Here is an 18,068-nt window from a genome sequence, read left to right as displayed (position 1 = left end):
CTAATGATTTGGAGGCATGAGGATGACTTTTCCAAATACCAAAATTTAAGCGCAAAACCCCCCACGTCTGAGTTTGTCACAGCTAACGTTTTGTGTTCGCTTACCTGACAACTACCAACACTCAAGTGTCACAGCAAGAAGCCACCCTAATTGGTCACAGCTTCTGTTCGGGCATCCGAAGGCCGCAGGAATTGATGAAAACTAAGCAAGAGCCATTCTTGCAAGTCTTTGCAGCGCTGCAAGTGAAGCCAGGAGTACAGCTATACTCAAAGAGAAATTACAGGGGAAAAAAAAAAGTGTGACTCAGCATTCAAACAAATACATGTTTATTTACAAACAAAGGAGAAAACACGGCCATCACATTGAATTCTGGTATATTTACAGCATCCAGTCAAAAGATCAAGTAGAAAAGGGAGGATAGGGCAGAGGGTTGGTATTAAGGCAAGAGGAATTTTCCTGTTGAATTGCAGAGGAGCTGAGCTGAAACGGGGCAAAAACTCCAGAGTTTAAAAGGTGAGGCTTCAGGGAACACTACCAGGGTAAACTCTAACTCTCAGCAGCGGGCAGAGATGTAGCTCCCGTAAAGAGCGTCCTTAGCTCTTCCTCAAGAAGTCAGCTGGAGCCGACACAGCAGAGGTGTGTTTGGGCCCCAGGGTGCAGAGAGCAAAGGAAAGAAGGGCTGTGATTTTATCCCCCCCCCGCCCCCGCCCCGTTAATGAATGATGAAGGGGCAGCAGGAGACTCCACTGGCCTGCAAGGGCAAGGGACAGTGAAGTCGGTCAGCTGAGCTGGAAAGCAGTCTGGCTCAGGGCACTGAAAGGCAGCACGGAAGAGAAAGGGCAGGCCTAGTTCCGGCCCAAGCGCGAGGAATGCGAAGCCAGGACAGCCTGGATGTGAGCTCCGGCCCTGCACCCCAGGTTCAAAACCCGCCATGGGGCTACTTGCTTATTTTTATGCTTATTTTTTCTTTAGTGAGCCTTTCAGCTTCTTCTCTGAGGAGTGCTGTTTCCGCACCTTCTCCTCCTTTTTCCCCAAGTTCTCATAAACCGTTGACTCCTCTTTCTGCCTGTAAGACCAGGGAAAAACAAGGGGAAAAGTGAGCAAGAGGAAGAAGGCAGCCAAGCCAACAGGGAGGCTATTGCCAGAGGCAGGCGTAGCTGGGCCTCTGGTTTAGGTGAGCTCTTACTTGGAGGATTTTCGTGAAACCTTGCCGTGCACGTTCCTCGCTGCAGGGGGGTAGGCGATGTTCCCATATTCAGACTCGTTCGGCTTGCCTTTCTGAGACTACAGGAGAGAAAAACCGAGCTGGGAAAAGTGCGGTCTGGGAGAAGCACATGAGGAGTCATGAAGAGTTCTGTCTGTTTAACCAGAATGCTTCACGCGAGGATCTCAGCGGATTTTGGTGGAGTGCTGAAGTCCTCTGGCTCAGAGCACTCTGCCCACTGCTGTCGCAGGGGTGAGCAGCAGGGATGCAAATGTAGCCTTGTAGGGGGGTGAACAGTGGGGCAACAGATTTCTAGAGGCACCGGAATGCCTGGGAGCACCACGTGCCAGCTAAAGAATATTAAACAGGTAGCAGCAGCTAGTGGATGCTGCCAGAGGCTACAAGGAGAGAGAAAAGATGCCACTTATCAGCCAGTAGGAGAAAAGCCTTTCCACAAGGGCATGGGAGGCAACTGCAGGACCAGGATGGGAAAGACAAAGAGGAAAGGAAGGGGGCAAAGTCTTTGCCTGTCTTAGATTCAGCTTGTAACAAAACAGCAGTTGGCGGAGATGTGATATAGAACTTCTTAGTTTAAATTAAAGAATAACCAAACATCTTACTGCTCTTTAGCGGTTCAGAAGGGGTTGGTACTTGAGCTGCTAATGTTGTCCCCTGAATTTTAAAGGGACTCAAACCTTGGTGCACCATCGTAGCCTGTGTAGGTCCCAGTGCTAGCTCAAAGCTTGGGAAACGGAGCACTTGGGCTCAGAGGCAGCACCATGCAGGGCCTGAACTCGCAGGACAGGAAAGTAGAGTCCCCTTCCTCACCTGGATAACTTCCAGCTTTTTCTTGGTTGTCTCTATGAACTGGCAGATGGCCATGTAGATGAACTTGTACTGGGCCTCCGTCTGCACCATCCCTGAGCGTTGGGCCCTCACCATCTGGATGGTCTTCTGGATGTCAATGTCACAGTCCAGCCCTAGCAAGGGGCACCGGAAAAGCTTATGGATGTGTCCACTGACCCCCCCCTCCCAATTCTCCACCAAAAGCAGTCACACCAGAGGTCAATCAAAAGGTTTCCACCTCCCTCCATACTCTTTACTCCTGTATGGACCTCCTATCCCTCCTTCCTGCTCAGCATCTTCCAAGTCTGGCCCTGGAGGAAGAGCCCCAGCTCAGGGAAGCTTGAAGCCACGGTTAGTGGATACGGTGCAGAGGTCCAGCAGCTGCCACATAGCAAGGACAGCACAACATTCTCAGGGCTGTGGCAGGATCTCTCCCTCTGATACCTGATAGCCTTCATCCCTTTGCAGCTGGCTTTAAGGGCACAGCCCTACTGGGTAGGCCAATTCACTTCAAGACACTTTGGGGTCCTCTTACCGTTGGTGGAGATTGTTTCCACTATCATATCAATGACGATGATAGTCCCAGTGCGGCCAATCCCAGCACTGCAAGGAGAGGACAAGCAGAGGTCAGAGCAATGCAGCTCCCGAAACAAAATGCAGCTGCTTCTGGGGAAGGACGAGGCGCTTGGAGCAGGTGCTCAGCAACACCAACAGGCAGCAGAGGTTGGTTTGGGGGCATCGAAGAGGAAAAAGCAAATACTGGGGCTGGCATAAGCTTCGCTCGCAAGTCTCCCGGGGAAGAGCTGGTGCAGCAGGACAGACTTTCTACACCTGACCCTATAATAAGGATGGAGAATGCTTCAAACCCCAGCCTCTGTACCAACCTGCAGTGCACCAGAATAGGTCCTGCGTGTGGGATGCTCTCCTGCTTCTGGTTTATTTGGTCGAGGAAGCTGAGCACCCCTCCTGGCTCGCTGGGTACACCGTGGTCAGGCCAGCTCAGGTACTGGTAGTGCCAGATGTCACGCACAGCCTTACCCTGATAATAACAAAACACCCTACTGGTAAAACTGCAACCCAGCCCTAGCCCTGGCCTCTGTCCCAGGGGGAGGCGGATCTGAAGCCAGAGGGAACCTCCGTCTCCCACGCGCTTCTTGGTGATTCCAGCAATGTGATTCCAGCCCAAACCAGGTGGGAACAGCAGCCCCAAGACTGATACAACAGCAGCATCACCACAGCACCCAGCAGTTCCCAGCCTTCCAAGCCTACAGTGACCGTTAGGCCCACGGGCTCCATGACAGCCCTCGACCAGGCACACTCACGTTATCCATCGGACACACGCAGAGGTGCCGCAGTTTGTACTCCAATGCATCGTGCTCCCCAGCGTTCTCCACAAGGTAGGGACCGTATTCCTTCGTGCTGCCCACCTCTGGCCAGTAAGGCACACATTTGTTCTGTGTGGGCAGAGAGGTCATGGTGAGGACGGGCAGAAGGCAGGGAAGAGATAAAGAGCAGAGCAGTGGTTGGACGGGAAAAGAGGGCAGCTCCGAGGCACCTACAAACTGCTACTTACCCGCCCTTTTTCTACCTCCCGTGTGGTCATCACAATAATGCGCGTGTTCTCCTGCCACACCATTTGCCAGAAGTCATTGACTGTGGCATCCAGGCAACCCTGGCTAGCGATGTAGGTCTTGGTGCGCTCATCCGGGCTGATCAGGTTGTTCTGAGTGCGGACAAGGGGAGATCAGGATCAGAAGGGCTTCAGGAGCAGGCAGGCCCTCCCCCATTTTGGGCATACAGACATCTTTCAAGAGTCTCACCTTGACGTAGTTGGCATTGATATAGTCAGATCCAGGGATATTTGGGTCCCTTCCTTGGAGGATGACTCTGGAGTGATCAACTGGGATGCAGTGAAAGAATAAACAGAACGATGAGATACTCTGTGCCCAGGGTATCCTTCACCGAAGCTCCTTCACCGCCCCACACCACCACATTCACGTAACCCAAGTGCATGCAGCATGACCCATAGCTTTACCTCTCCTTCTCTGGAGTCAGACTGATCTCACCCCATCCTCCCACCTCTCTACCGCTATGATGGACCATGAGGAATTTGATACATCCCTCCCTCCTTCCTTCAAGGACATGTGACCTCTCTCATCATCTCTTAAATCCCCAATGCTGCACACCTCGTAACCCGCCCAGGAGGACAGAGTGGGCTGAGGCAGGGCCAGGGATGACTGGGACAGCTCTTCGTTGCCTGTCTGTGTCTACTTGTTGGTTTGGGTTTTTTTTATAGTGGAGAAGACTCACAGGGCAAGATGTTCTTGTATCGGTTCTTGCTCTTGTTTTCAGGTCTCTGGCCCTCATGACGGTCAAACAGGTGCTTGGCTTCCTGTTTTTGCAGACTCTGAGAGCAGAAGAGAGAATAGTCATGGCAAGATCGCAATGACAGGGGAGGTGGGCACTCAGAGGAACAGTGGAGACGCTGGGGACACATGGGCATGCTTGGGGGGAAGCAGAGAAGTGAAAAGCAAACCTAGACTTCAAAAGTCCAAGGTTTACACCCTTACTGTCTTGGTGACTCGTTCTCCCAAACATGAAAAAGCACATTTCTACCTTACGGGGTTCACTTAAAGATGACACTCACTCCCCAGAGGAACAGATTCCAAACGGACACTTCTTTCAGAGATAAATTGACGAGAATTTACAAGACACCTGGGGAGTTTGTGTCCAGGGAGAAATCAAGGGTGGAGAATGAGGCGGTGCACAGAGACTTTCCAAAAAGCCAGAATAATGTCCCTCAGCAGTTTCTTACATCAAATTCCTCCCAGAATCCAGCCTTGGATGTCTCCTCAGATAGACTCTTCTTGTTCAGTTCCTGCACTCTATTCTCAATGTCAGCAGCATTCACCCTCGTAGCATAGTAGGGCTGGGGATGGGAAAACACAATGGGTCAGCATGAATGAGAGACTCTGCTGGACACCAAAGTATCCTCTGTGTGCTGGGGAGAAAAGGAGGAAAGGGACGCAAAGCAGAAACAAACAGCAAGCAGGTCCCTCCCAAGGATCCCTAAAAAAGAGAGGAAATGGGATTTACCTGCTTCAGGTACACAAAGGAGCCAGACATCTCCTCAATTCCAGTCTTCTTGAAGTGCTCCACCAGATCTGCCAAGCTGTCAAACGTTTCAGCACCTCCAACTGTGTAGCGTCCATTCTAAATGGAGGAAGAACGTGTAACGTCCCACTCATAACATTCCTATAGACAAAGCTGTTAACGCTCAGGAAAAAGGTAACGCTGGGGTGCAAAGCCACGTGCAGCACCCTGTGCTATCTAGAAAAGCATTTCATCTGGCAGGGAGGTCAAATGGTAGCGTGCCTTGAGAACACTAAGTTCTGAAGAATTGACTCCTGTTCTCAGTGGATGGAAGCCCAGAGAAGGTATATTGCCCTCAGCTCTCATTTAAGGTCAGTTGCTTTCCGTCCTTGAAATCTCCCTCCACTCTCTGCATCATCCCACATGAAAGAAATAGGAGAACTTGTGACAGCCAGGTTGGTAACATCCTTCAGACTAAGTGTGGAGGCCTTGCAGATGCCCTTCCTCCCTCTCCTCCTCCAAGAACTTTTAACTCTTTCAACGAACTCATAATTAGATTGTGAATCCTCCCCTCTCTTTCACCACAAGCTCCCTGTACTGGGGCGCTCAGTCACACTGAGCCCCGCTTCCTCCCGTGTCTGAGCACCCCGCACTGCCCATGGTCGCCCAGGTTGGGGCGAGGGCATAAGGAACCTCCAAAGGTGACAGCACTTTGATCCAAATTCAGAAACACTGCTGGTGGTGTTCAAGCTGACAGGGCCCGTGCTTTTGAGGAATGATCGTCAGAGATCAGCAGAGATCTCTTCTACTCCCTTTCCTTTTGCTCTCCCAACTGCTCACCTCACACATGATCTTGATGTGCGTGACTTTGAGCCGGGCCCCAGAGGCACTGGTCGCCCCAGCTGGTGGGGCATCAGACCCAGGTTTAGGCTGGTCAGTGAGGACAGACAAGACAAAATCCCCAGGTTTGCTGAGGCTCTCCCGCACCAAGAAAGTCCAAGGGGTGGCTTTGGCCTGGAGAAGTGACTCAGCTGCAGAGCCTGACAGATGCCCATGGTACCACCTAGGAAAAAATAAGAGAGGGTCAGAAGAGAGGTGGAGATGCAGGTAGGTGGATGCCCTTTAGCTGATGGGTGAAGGACAGCAACAGTGGGGAAGGGTGAGGGAGGAAGAAAAGAAAGGGGAGACAGAGGGGAGGGAAAGAGAGAGGGAAGGAAGCCAAGGGAGGAGCAGGGTTTTGGGAAAAGCAGATGAGACAGAAAGAAGTAGAGAGCTGACAAGAAAAGGAAAGGTTTCTTTCCTTTTTCACCCCCTTTGGATGAGGTGGAGGTAGAAGGGACCCGGGGAGCAGAATGCTGGTAGCAGAGGATACAGAGGGAAAACACCAAGCGTGATACACACAAGCACAGGTAAGCGATGCTTGCTGGCTTGAAGACCAGTTTGGGGAGAGTAGTCCCTGGGTTTCAGCGTCTCTTAGCATTACTCAAACACTAGGGAAACCAAAATAAACCTCCAATGAGTCAGAAACTCTTCCATTGGCTTTAGCAGCACTCAGATGGATGTGTTGAGATCAGATCCATTAAAGAACCATCCCAGTGACCCCTCTTTCTGAAACTCAGTCACCTCTTCAGTCAAAGGATAATTCCCATTCTCTGGGCACATCACAGTGCAGCAATCAGCCTAGCCGTGGGAGTGACCACCAGGAGCCACCTGCAGCCTGTATTCTGCTCCTGGTACTTATCGCTGTTGTCGATCCATGTGCGCGTTCCTGTCGTCAATGCAAACACCCAGTCAGCAGCTCCTTCTCTCCTCTCAGCACAAGGTGAGGAGCATCCCCATTTGTCCGAGGTGTTCCCTGCCTTGCTGCAGGACTGGACCCAGGGCACAGAGGGATACAAGCAAATGGCACAGCTGCTGCCAAGCCCCTTCCCACCTACAAAGGTCACTGGGGGAGGTTTATGCCTGCCTGGTGGGATCTCACTGCACTGTGTGGTGTGGGTACAAGTGATGGTCACCAGAAGCAGGCTGGGAGATGGGATAATCCTGGCCTCTCCTCCTCCTGCAGGGCTCTGGCCCTGCAGAAACTCCAGATGTGACCCAGGTTGTCTCTGTGAAGATCCTCTAGTTCCTCACGCCTGTCCCATGCTCCACAGTCTCTTTGGACCACACCAGAAGGTCCTGGGGGCGCTGCTGAGCTGCCAAGTAGAGATGCTAAAGGCCATTTCATAGCAGCTCTGTCCTGCCTCCACAAAACTCCCTTGGAAGCTGGAGCTAGAGATGCAAACCGTAGAAAGCTGAGAGATGCTGTAAATCATCCCATTCCTCCTGGTACCCATTTCTGGTGGAGCCTCTGCTGGCTCTGGACCCATGTCAGCCCAGGGGCCACCACAGCCCTGGTGCTCGTGCTCCAGCCCCTTCCCAGCTTCATGTCAGGGAGGGGATTTGGGCCCTTCCCCTCCAGCAGGGATGGGCCTGGTTCAACCAGGCCCCTCTGGTCGTGGGATGTCCCCACCTCCAGCTGGGCTCTGCGTTCAGGGGCCTTCGTCCTGTGCCAGATGAAGGCCATGTTTGCTGCAGCTCTGCCCCACTTCCACAGAGCTGCCTCGGCAGCTGGAGACACAGCCGTTTTGGCCATCTCCCCTGGCGAACAGCATTTCAAAAGCAGGCAGCTGTTGCATCGGGCTGACTTGCAACGACCCTCCCTGTTCCCACCTGTGTCGGGTACTGCAACAAGGACCAGCCACGTTCCATACGTCACCGCGTGCACTGCCATCAAGGCCAAGCTGGAGCTCAGTAGACGAGCCAGTGTTGGTTAGAGCTGCGGGAGCGGGATTGCTGCCCACGGAGCAGCTAACAGTGGAGGCCTGGGGCGGTACTGGTATCTACAGTGAGCTTCACATTGTTAGGGCTATCGGTTCCCAAGAACTGAAATGGAATTCAGGAGGCCATGCCCCAGTCACAGAAGCTTTCATGCACTCCTGCATCTGGCCAGGGCAATGCATTCCTCTCTCCACACAACATCCAGGACCCATTGCAGATGTGGCAGACAGTTATCGTGCCTCAGCAAGTAACTTCTGTTGATCCTCACCTCACACACGGCAAGAAGTAGCCAGTGACTTTCACTCCGTGGCAGTGATTAATTTCGGAACTTCCCCCCAAAGAAGCATTCAGCCACCATGTGCCGGCGCTCAGACACGCCCCCCAGGGAATGGCTGACCCCTTCTGCCCATCAAAGAGGTCTCTGGGCCTCCCCTCCGCAGGTAGGACGTGGTTAATGGCTCCCATCCCTCCCTCCCTTCCCCCAGTAGAGCCCAGCTCTTCGAAGACACGTGATGGAAAATCACTTGGGGAGCGAGTGCGAGGAGCTTTCGTAAGAGCCTGAGGGGGGAGAGCAGAAGTTTCCAACCGCAGGGAGGAAGGGAGGAAACTGCAGGGCCACAACCCAACGGGCGAGTGGAGAGGACAATCGGCAGGCAGAGGCGAGCCCCTCTGCAGCCTGACCCCAGAGCCAGCAGGGGTGTACCCAGGAGCTTCCCCCCCGGCCATCTTTGCTCCCTGTCTGCAGGAGCACAAGGAGGAGCTGCCCGCCCCAGAGCCGGGGCACGACTGCTCCCCGCGCTGCATCAAAGCGCCTGACAGCACAACGCAAGGGCAAAACCACCTGATTTGATTTAGGAACTTGGTTGTCAGAGACATATGCAAAGCGGGGACAGGAAGGAGACTAAGCAGGCTAGGAATAGCAGGGGAACATGGTCCTGCTCTCATCTACTTGAGTCATCCAGGCCTGGAATAACCAAGGAGGTTTGGGGCAAGGCTGAGGGCTTCCACGTAACAGGTCACTCTCCATACCGCGACAGACCCATAACTAACGCCACAACCTTTGCTTTTAGGAACAGTATATAAATAGCAAGGGCAACAGGAAACCACAAGTAAAAATAGAGCCCTATTTGGTCTGCTGTGATGGGTTAAGGTACGTCCAGCTACTCCTGGGGATGCTGCCCCCACGGAAGCACAGGAGGATACGGGAGGGAGGAGAAACTTTTTGCAGGGTTTGCCCTGGGGATGCAGGCAAGGCACAAAGGCGGCCATGAAACACAGAGGAGGTCTAATCACAGACACACCAGCTGCTTTGCCTTCTCTGTACCTCTCTGTAGTGGGGTCGGAACAGTTGAGCGGGTATCGCAAGTCGATGATGGTTCCATCTTTGTCCTGCAGTGAGCCCTGTTGCTGCGTGTAGTACTCCACCAGTTCTGACAAGGTGGCAAACTTCTCCCCTCCATACAGGTCATAGAAATCCCCAGTATTCTGGATACGGATGTGGGTTACCTGGTCACCAACCCTGTGGGATAATGCACAGTGAGGCAGCTAGAAAAGAGGCAGAAAATGTTCTGCATTACCTCCTGCCATGGAACCAGAGCAAACCACCCCAGTGAAAGGAGGTGACTGGAAAAGGAAGCTCCTGGGGCAACTTGAGGGAGGGGTCTAGAAGATGCTGGGAAGCTCAGGTCCTTTTACAGCTTGGAAAGAACTCAAAGGAATAAGGACAGGGTGAAGAAGGTGCCACAGGACATGTGAGGGTCTAAGCATTCTGCGTATATAACTCTGGAAAGACAGAAGTTGGGGTCTAAGTTACGTACCGAACTGAAAGAGAAAAATCCCCCTGATTCTTCCGACTGGGTCTGGCCAGAAAGCTGCCATGGACACCCCGTCCCTTCAGTAAGGCTTCAGCTTCCAGCCCACTCAGGTCACGGTGAAACCACCTAGGAGAGGAGATAAAAACAAGACCAAGTGAATAAAAAAGGCCAGGTGCTACTGTGGTGACCTGTACAGTGAAGAATGGTCCCCAGTCAGCATCCCTAGAGATGCTCATACAGATGACAGCGGCCAGCAGCATCCCTTCCTACCTGATACCTCCCCCAGCCTACAAAAGATTTCTATTGGGATATGCCTTCTAGGATGATCCCCCCCCTCTGATCTGTCCTACTTTCACGGTCCCCCTCCCTACACACACACACTTCTCATGTCCTCTTACCTCACCATCGTGGAGGGCGAAAGAAGAGCAGGCCAAGTGGCTACCACCAGAGCAACTCAAAAAACACAGAGGAAAAATCAGTTCGCGCTGGCGAGAAAAGGGAAGTCGGAGGTCCGTGCTGGAGCACCCAATGCCAAGCTGTTCCTGCGCCTCTTGGGAGCTGGCCATGTATCTCTCCAGGCGTCTACTGTCAGTCCATTCAGACCCTCTCCATCCACCACTCTCTGGATGCACGTCTTGATCTCTGGTCCCCGGCGCAGCGCTGTGGGCACAGGCAGGCGCAAGCCCCTGCGCAGCTGGGCACGCGCGGCGCCAGGAACAGGAAGCTCTCTGAGCCATCCGCTCCCCAGCCCCAAGCTGCTTTGCACACACTTCTGCTTCTCCTTTTGCCTCTTTCCTCCCCATCCCCCCTGTTGTTTTTGGGTCCCTGTCTTTTTTTTTTTCTTTTTTTTTTTTTTCCCTGTCCCCACCAGGGTTGACTCCACGAGTGCATCTCAGCTCCCGGCCATGCTCACAAAACTCAGTTCTGCACATCCTCCCATTCCCCTTCTTCCCCAAAAGGCCAGCGAGAGCCACAAGTTCTCCCCACTCCCAAGCCCTCGCCGTGGTGCCGAGGGGACCGCGGCTGCCTGGTGTCACCCACACAGCGTCAAGGCTGAAGCGGGCAGCGCGGGCTTGCAAACATTGAGCAACGAAGCACCCTAGGACAGGTTACGACCGCCCAGCCACGCGGCTCGGCTCTGCTGGGCTGCCCTCAGCTACCCGACCAAAGCCTCCATACTCCAGCTGATGAACCCTACGGGCAGGTAAATATCCCAGCGTGGGCTCTGTAGAGCCGCAGGGGGAATCCGTGCAGACCCAGAGGCGCAGACTTCGAGGTGCAGGCACTCTAGCACTCCAAGCACAGCCGCTGCCTTCCTGAAAAGAGCCTGCTGGGGGACGCGACAGCCTCGAGCAGAGGGAGGTAGTTTGAAAGGCTACTTTCAGCAGGCCCACGCAGCACCAAGAGAGCTTAGCCTGGGACCTTCAAGATCCCAGCAGACCGATGAGGCCAAAGCTGTCAACCTGGACAGCCAGATAAAAAGAAAGAAAACTAACCATTTCCAGTTACCTAGCCATTTCCAGACACGGCCCCTGCCTGCCCTTTCCCATAGGACTGGTTTCAAGGTCTGCAAGGCTCGTGAAGCTAAGCAGTGGCCAAAGAGAGCAATCCCGCTGGCAAAGGAGCCAGGCTCTTCCCTGTGGCCATCTCAGCCCCCGCTGCGTGGTGGTGCGGGCAGCAGGAACGGTGAGACACTTGCTCATTTCAAGTACCAGCAGCTGCAGACTTCCCTGCACACCACCAGCCTGGGAAATCCTGCAAAAAGCTGAACTGGTTGGTAGCAACGATCGAGACAAAACTCGTGGCCAAGACAGAAACTAACAACAAAGGGAAGTAGAGGAGAGACAAGTGGGAAGCTAAACTTCATTGCTAGAAAGGCAGCCCAGGCACCTAACAACAGCTTCGTTTGAAATACTTCTGGTTTCACACACATGATGTGCTGGGATGTGGTGAGCTGCAGGGATCCAGCTGTACTGACTTCAAAATGATATTTAAAAAAAAAAAAATCATAATGAGACTTTAAAGGCACAGAGACTTGTGGCTCAAGGGAACAACTTCTACAAAAAGTTGTAGAAGTTGCACCTAAATTGCTGCACCTAAATCAGAGCCAGTCTAGCACTGGCATGGGAAAGAAATATCGTTTAGTGCTAGGGGAGAAATGTCGGGAACTTCTGGGCAGAAGTCCCAAAAGAGAACTCCTGATATCAAAAGAATATGAGATTATGTAGGGTGGATATGAAGCCACGGCAGCCAAAAATAAAACCTGGGCATCCCTACGCCTTATGAACTGGCTGAAGCAGCAAATCTGCCCGAGGAAGAGAACATTAGTGAGACACCAGGGAACAGGGGAAAAAACAAGGTAGCAAAGAGTCGGGATCAGAACAGAAAGGGTGAGTTAGCACTGAACTCATGGAATCCCGTATCCTCCAGCAGGACAAGCCACGGGGTGCGGCGTAACCCACATGTCAGTATTTGTGTGGATACAAATCCCAAATCACATAATTTACAGGATGAATTTATACTTGTGGTTGCTTTCAGCTCCGGAAAGGACTGGATGCACGCAGCTGCCCACCGGCGTCTTTTGATCTGGGCCACCTAATTAAAAACTACCAGTGAGGAGCTCCTGCTGGTAAGGGAGGGAAATACCGCGGTAGAGAAGCAATCGGTTGCGTATCTTTGAGGTTGCTCTCCCAAATGGCTGCAGCACGCAACAGCAGACTGTAATTGAGCCGCTAAAATACTTTCTTAATATAATTAACAGGTCAAGAGATTTCAGCAAAGAGACTACTCTTACGCTGCTGTTTGGCTTTCAGTGCAACACAGATGGTAGAACCTCATGTTGTAAATCCCTTTGTGGAGCCAAGCCACAGCTAGCACAGGAAGAAATTTAGAGGTGAAGATAAGTGAAATAGCTAATTAAAAGACACCCACATCTGGACTACTGGAAAAGAGATGCCGAGAAGCTGGACAGAATCCAGCATAAGGCCACTAAGGCGGTGAGGAGCCTGCAGCACAGTGGAGACGGAGGAAGCTGGGTTTGTTCTGCTTGGAGGAAAGATGCTGAAGGAGGGATTTGACAGCCGTCTGAGACTACCTAGAGGGGGACTGGGGGTCGTAGAGCCACATTCTTCTTTGTGGGACACAGCAAGCGGACGAGGGGCAACAGACATAACTTGCAGCGAGGGAAATTCTGATGAGGGATCAGGAAAAATTGCACAGTCGCTCCCCACCAAGGGCGGTTCAGCCATTGCCGCAGGTCCCCAGGGAGGCTGAGGACTCTCCAGTCTTGGAGACATTCTGGACTCGCCTGAACAAGGCCGAGAGCAACCTGACCTAGCTTTGGGCTTAGCTCTGCTGCGAGCAGGGGCTTGGACGAGGTGATCCATGGGTCAAAATGGTTGTCGAAGGAAGGGTAGAGGAAGAGGCCCTGTATAGAGTTTCTTTTCCCCCTGTACTCCCTAAGTCTCTGTTAGCAGCTACTTGTAGAGTCAACTGTCAAATCCATAACAAATTTAGCATCACTGCGCAGCTACAGAAACACACTCCCTCCTCTGGCATGCTTATACCCTGCTCCCTGCCCATTTTTATTAATATCTGGTTGTTGTAAAGATAGAAAAATCAACGACTGATTCCTATTCGCCCCCTCCAAGCTGGACCCGTAACGCCCATATCCTTCCTCAGCTCTTTGCCAGGCTGAACACTCCAACCCTATGTAGGTGTTCTTCGTACAGAGCTTTTCTACACCTCCGATCATCTTTGCTGTCCGTCTCCAAGATGTTTCCAACTCTATTGTATTGTTTTGGAGATAAAGATGAAGGGTGGCACAGAACTGCAGTGTTCAAGATGCTGGTGAGACATGAACATATACATATATGTAGAGAGAGAGAGACACAGTGATGATTTCTGCTACCTGTTCGCCATAACCAAGCATTAAGCTAACAATTGCGTGGACTTACATATGATCACAGGCTTACTTCAGACAGGTTACAATTAGTTCACAGTCCATTGTTTTGTATGTAAATTTTGAATTATTCTTCTCCATGAACACGGTTTTCCATACGCCTGTAGTTCTATTTCACCTGCGGTTCTATTGCCCACTCATTCGTTATCATAACGTCCTTCTGCAGTTATTCACAGTCAGCTCCCAACCTGTTATCCTCAATAACTTTCTACCATCAGCCAATTTTCTCACCTCACCACACAAGCTCTGTTTCCAGGTCACCTGGGAATATACTGAACAGCGTATATTTTAGGTTAGGCCACTGTGATCTCATCAATGATGACTTCCCTTTGCTGTAAAAACTGGGTGTTTATTCCCACATTCCGTTTCCTATTTTCTACTAATTATTTACCCAAGAAAAACATCATCTTCTTTCTTATGCCACGACTTTAGCTTTATTTAAAGACTTTGGTGAGAAAATCTTGTCAAATAATTTATTTTGGAAATCCAAGGAAACTGTATCAGCCAGGCCTCCTTTATCCACAAGCTTGCTAAGTCCCTCAAAAAACTCATTTTTACAAGACAGGATTTGCCTTTACAAAAGCAGATGCTGAGTCTTCAATATCTCACTCATCATTTCCTCCATTATACTGCCTACCCTCTTGCCCAGACACCAACTTCCTTGTTCTGTGTTTCCCTCACATTTAAGGCATCCCACCTGGAGCCCTTTCGGAGAATCGGCATTGCATTTGTCGCTTCTAATTCTCAGCACTGAGACGACTTGAGGCAGGAGGTTTTGCCATTCTGCACATCGTACTTCGCTTGCTAGTGCAGAGCGAAGGGCCACCTGGGCTTGGGGAACAGGCAGACAGACCACCTTCCGGGGACTTGCCAAGATGATCTCTGTCAGGCCATGGGACACCAGGACAGTCCTGGACCACCGTGGTTGCCCAGATCCTTACCACAAAATAATGCTGTTGCCAATCCCATTTCCTTACACCACGCCACTGCAGTCCCCAGAGCTCAGCACCTGTTTGGACTGACCGTGAAGATTTTATGTCCTGCTGCTCCATAAAGAGCTATAAAGACCGTAGCAAATCGAGAAATGACCAGGATTAAAAAGGGTCAGCCACCTGATGACCTCTCCCTCTGTATAAAAACATTCAGAGAAGCAGCTGCGGGGCTGGAAGACTACCTGTAGCGGACTGGGCAACACAAATCCTGCTTGTTCTTTATCAAAGTGAGAAGGAGCATTGGTAACAGCAGTAACAATCTAAACCACCATGAACTCCAGTCCTCAGCTATCCTCGAGCTCTTAATAGAAGGTGAGGGTTTTTTTTTTTCCCCTTCTGTGTCTGATCCCTACTGGCGGTATTTTTCTTTTTCTCACCAACAATTCTTGTTTTCTTCCCCTAACTAGCATTCACAGCACTCACCCACAGGATGGCATCAGCTCAGGTCCCCACTGACAGGGGACTGACAGCAGCTAGTGAAGGAAGTACCACAGCCCTTAACCAAGGGGTCCTACTAAAGAAAATAAAGCAATATTGGAATTATCATGACAGTATCTTGAGACAGACTTGGGAGAGAGATCAAAGCCCTTGAGAGAGGTGGACTCGCGCCCTCCCGACAGAGCTGGATGCTCATGGCAGTGAGTGCCACGGCTCTGGAGGAGCAGCTGGCAGCGCTTGGGGCTGTGGCACCTCCCGTGACTCACCTGTGTCCAATCCGCACAGGCACAGTCCCAGACTCTGCCCTGTTCCTCGGAGGACTAGGAAGGAGATAGCTCTGGGCCAGGCAAACTGCAGGCCTCACCCAGAAGGCTTAATTCTCACCATTTGCAAAGCACTTCCTGGGCTGTAGTTAATGAATAATTAGAGGGGTGGGGGAAGGCCAAGGCCAAGCTGGGAGAGGTGGATGGAGACGGAAGGGACTGACGGCTCTTCCTGCCTCCTATCCACTAAGCTCACGCCCTCGCTGGCTACATTCCTGCCTGGTTTGTAACCTAAACGCACAGAAGGCAAAACCGGACGCGTGCCTATCACACCTGGCTCGCAGCTCCCCCCTCTCCCTAGCTCTGCTTCTTCACCCCCAGCCCTGCCACCCTGGTGCCCACCGCCCTCCCCAAAGATCTCAATGCTTCCAAGGGCAACAGGCACGCCGGCCAGGAGGCTGCAAGCGGATGCACCTGAAGCCCCTTCGTTTGAAATCAAGCCATAAACACAAAACCTCACACTGGAGCACGGCTGCTCCGCGGGGTTTGTCTCTCTCCAGTCCCAGAAGACACAAGACAGAGTTTTACATCGTGTTCTTCTAGCTCAGGCTGCAGCCAAATGGGGCAAGCCCCGTCCTCCCACACCTTGCCGCTCCCTGCCGCATATCTGACACCTTTTTCATTAGGGCTGACGTGTTTGATAGCACATTCAGCCCAAAAACAATGCGGACACGGCACCGGTGGTAAGAGAGAGTTAGCAGCACCGACGCTGCTGGGAAGAGGGGTCTCAGCTGCATTTACGACACTTGCTGAACAGCACTAGATTGTGTTTATGGACGCAGTATGTTTCAAATAGTGTATTACCTGGTATGTTTCAAATACCACTTTTGTAAATGCTTGCTTTTAGGGCTTAGCACCTCTGAAATGTTTAAAAAGAAAAAAAAAATCACTTTGAGATCAAGTCCTAGGGCTTCACACCAAGAACTGCGTAAGCAATGACCTTTTTGCAGAACTGGGTATGTGCTGGGCTCCTCAAAACACTAGCACAGGTTTCACCAGGCGTGAGGTATAGCACGAGTGCTACAACTGCCTCTGCACCGGGGAGCAGCAGCTGCGCCCGAGGAGCACCGCACGTTCTTCCATAAAACAAAGGCATTTTCAAGACATTTTTTATTCAGGAGCAGACACACACAAGCATGCACAGAGCGGTCCATTCCCTTCAGAGCAGCCTCTCCCTTCTTCAAGCGCTCCGTTCCCAGGGCTGACGGGAGGCCAGCTCCGGCCGGGGCACGGCCAGCCGGCGGCGGGGCAGGGCAGGGCAGGCCGGCGGGTCTCAGGTGGCCGCTACCCCGCCGGTCCCGGCCCCATGCGGCGGCAGCGTCATGGGCGGCAGGAACATGGCCTTCAGCTTGCCCGACATGCTGGCGATCTCCGGGTCCTGCGACTCGTACGACTTGATCAGCCGGGCGAACTTCAGGACCCCTGCAAGACACGGCGGCTGGGAAAGGCGGAGCCCGCCCGCCCCCTCGGCGGGCCCGCAGCTCCCCGCCCGGCGTCGGGGGGAGGCGGAAGGGGACACAACCCACCTTCGCCGTCGTTGCTGAAGCCGTAGGCTTTGATCACGTCCTGCTGGATCTGGGTGGCCACGGGCAGGAGGAACTGCAGCATCTTGCCCATGTCGTTGCAGGCGTTGTCCCGCGCCTCCTCCATGCGCTGCGCGTTCTCCGGCGCCCCGAACGCCTTGATCACCTCCGCCAGCACCGCTGCCGGGAAACGGGCACACAGCTACCAGCCAGCCCGCCCCGACGGGCCGCCGTTCAGCCGGCCCCAACACTCACCCTTCGCCTGCTCCGCGCTCAGCGACACGGCCCCCGGCGCTTGAGCGGAGGCGGCCATCGCGCCCGCCGGGGCGGCCGCGCTCCCACCCTCCTCACAACCCCCTGCTGAAAACACGCATGCGCATCTCCTCCTTTTCCTGCCATTACACCGCTGGGTGAGGCTTCCCGCTCGGCGGGAAACCTACTGGACAAATACTAAAAGAGCTGAAATCACTGCCTGTTTTGTGGCCCAGCGCCGGGCCCCCCCCAGGCCGATTCGCCCCTAGGTGAGGGCGAGGAAACCCCGCATGCGTCCAGACGCCTCCAGCTGCTTTCCGCCCGAGCTGCCCCCACATCCCCCGCCCGATACCGCCGCTCGGCTCCGCTCCGCCCCGGGCAGCGGCGGCAAAGCCCGGCCCTGCCGCGCCGGTCGGGCTGTATGCAAATCAGCCGCTTCCCATTGGTGCGCGGCGACCACGCCCCGCCCCGCCGAAGGGGCGGAGTTCGCCGTTGTCGCCACCGCCCCCGCCGGCAGCTGCCCCCAGACCGGGGCCCTGCGCGCCTCCCGCCGGCTTTCCCGGGGTAGTGCCCGCCGGCGGGGCACCGGTAGGCCTCTCTCCCCACCGGCAGCGCGCCGGCGGGCCTCTCTCCCTTCCCGCCCCGCCGCCGGCGGGGCCTGGTTCACCGGTTCCTCCGCGGCGTTTCCTGCGGCCCCGCCCGCTCCCAGCGGCCCCGCGGCGGGCTCCGGTTCCCCAGCCCCGGTTTTCACCCCCGCGGCCCCGCACAGCCGGGTCCCCTCCTGGCCCCTCCGCGGTAAAAA

General features: G+C 53.5%; 2 protein-coding genes and 1 non-coding gene across 5 annotated transcripts; all 3 read right to left on the bottom strand.

Annotated features, from left to right (window-relative positions):
* Positions 1-309: 309 nt before the first annotated feature.
* PTPN6 (protein tyrosine phosphatase non-receptor type 6) lies at positions 310-15,580 on the bottom strand. Of its 3 annotated transcripts, none has more exons than XM_054188247.1 (17): positions 15,435-15,545; positions 15,154-15,244; positions 10,176-10,471; positions 9,781-9,903; positions 9,288-9,482; positions 5,984-6,206; positions 5,147-5,263; positions 4,866-4,979; positions 4,361-4,457; positions 3,871-3,950; positions 3,624-3,773; positions 3,373-3,504; positions 2,935-3,089; positions 2,586-2,653; positions 2,033-2,184; positions 1,187-1,284; positions 310-1,066 (listed from the first exon to the last, which is right to left on the bottom strand). In XM_054188247.1, the coding sequence occupies exons 3-17, from the start codon at positions 10,181-10,183 to the stop codon at positions 958-960; spliced, it is 1,821 nt and encodes a 606-aa protein (XP_054044222.1). In that variant the 5' UTR covers positions 10,184-10,471; positions 15,154-15,244; positions 15,435-15,545; the 3' UTR covers positions 310-957. The 3 variants fall into 3 exon arrangements, with proteins under 3 accessions (XP_054044222.1, XP_054044223.1, XP_054044220.1); XM_054188248.1 differs by having other exon boundaries at positions 15,154-15,241; positions 15,435-15,455; XM_054188245.1 differs by lacking the exon at positions 15,154-15,244 and having other exon boundaries at positions 15,435-15,580.
* A 1,003-nt stretch (positions 15,581-16,583) lies between these two features.
* Positions 16,584-17,423, bottom strand: C1H12orf57 (chromosome 1 C12orf57 homolog). Its single transcript, XM_054188259.1, has 3 exons — positions 17,270-17,423; positions 17,018-17,194; positions 16,584-16,913 (listed from the first exon to the last, which is right to left on the bottom strand). Exons 1-3 carry the CDS (start codon positions 17,325-17,327, stop codon positions 16,765-16,767), a joined length of 384 nt encoding a protein of 127 aa, XP_054044234.1. The 5' UTR covers positions 17,328-17,423; the 3' UTR covers positions 16,584-16,764.
* Positions 17,424-17,425: 2 nt separating this feature from the next.
* On the bottom strand, positions 17,426-17,485 carry LOC128904701 (U7 small nuclear RNA). The gene has a single exon (XR_008464616.1). It is a non-coding gene; the product is annotated as a U7 small nuclear RNA (small nuclear RNA).
* Positions 17,486-18,068: the final 583 nt, after the last annotated feature.

The sequence above is a fragment of the Rissa tridactyla genome, chromosome 1, assembly GCF_028500815.1.
Source record: "Rissa tridactyla isolate bRisTri1 chromosome 1, bRisTri1.patW.cur.20221130, whole genome shotgun sequence".
NCBI lineage: Eukaryota > Metazoa > Chordata > Aves > Charadriiformes > Laridae > Rissa > Rissa tridactyla.
This window is presented reverse-complemented; position numbering and strand designations above follow the sequence as displayed.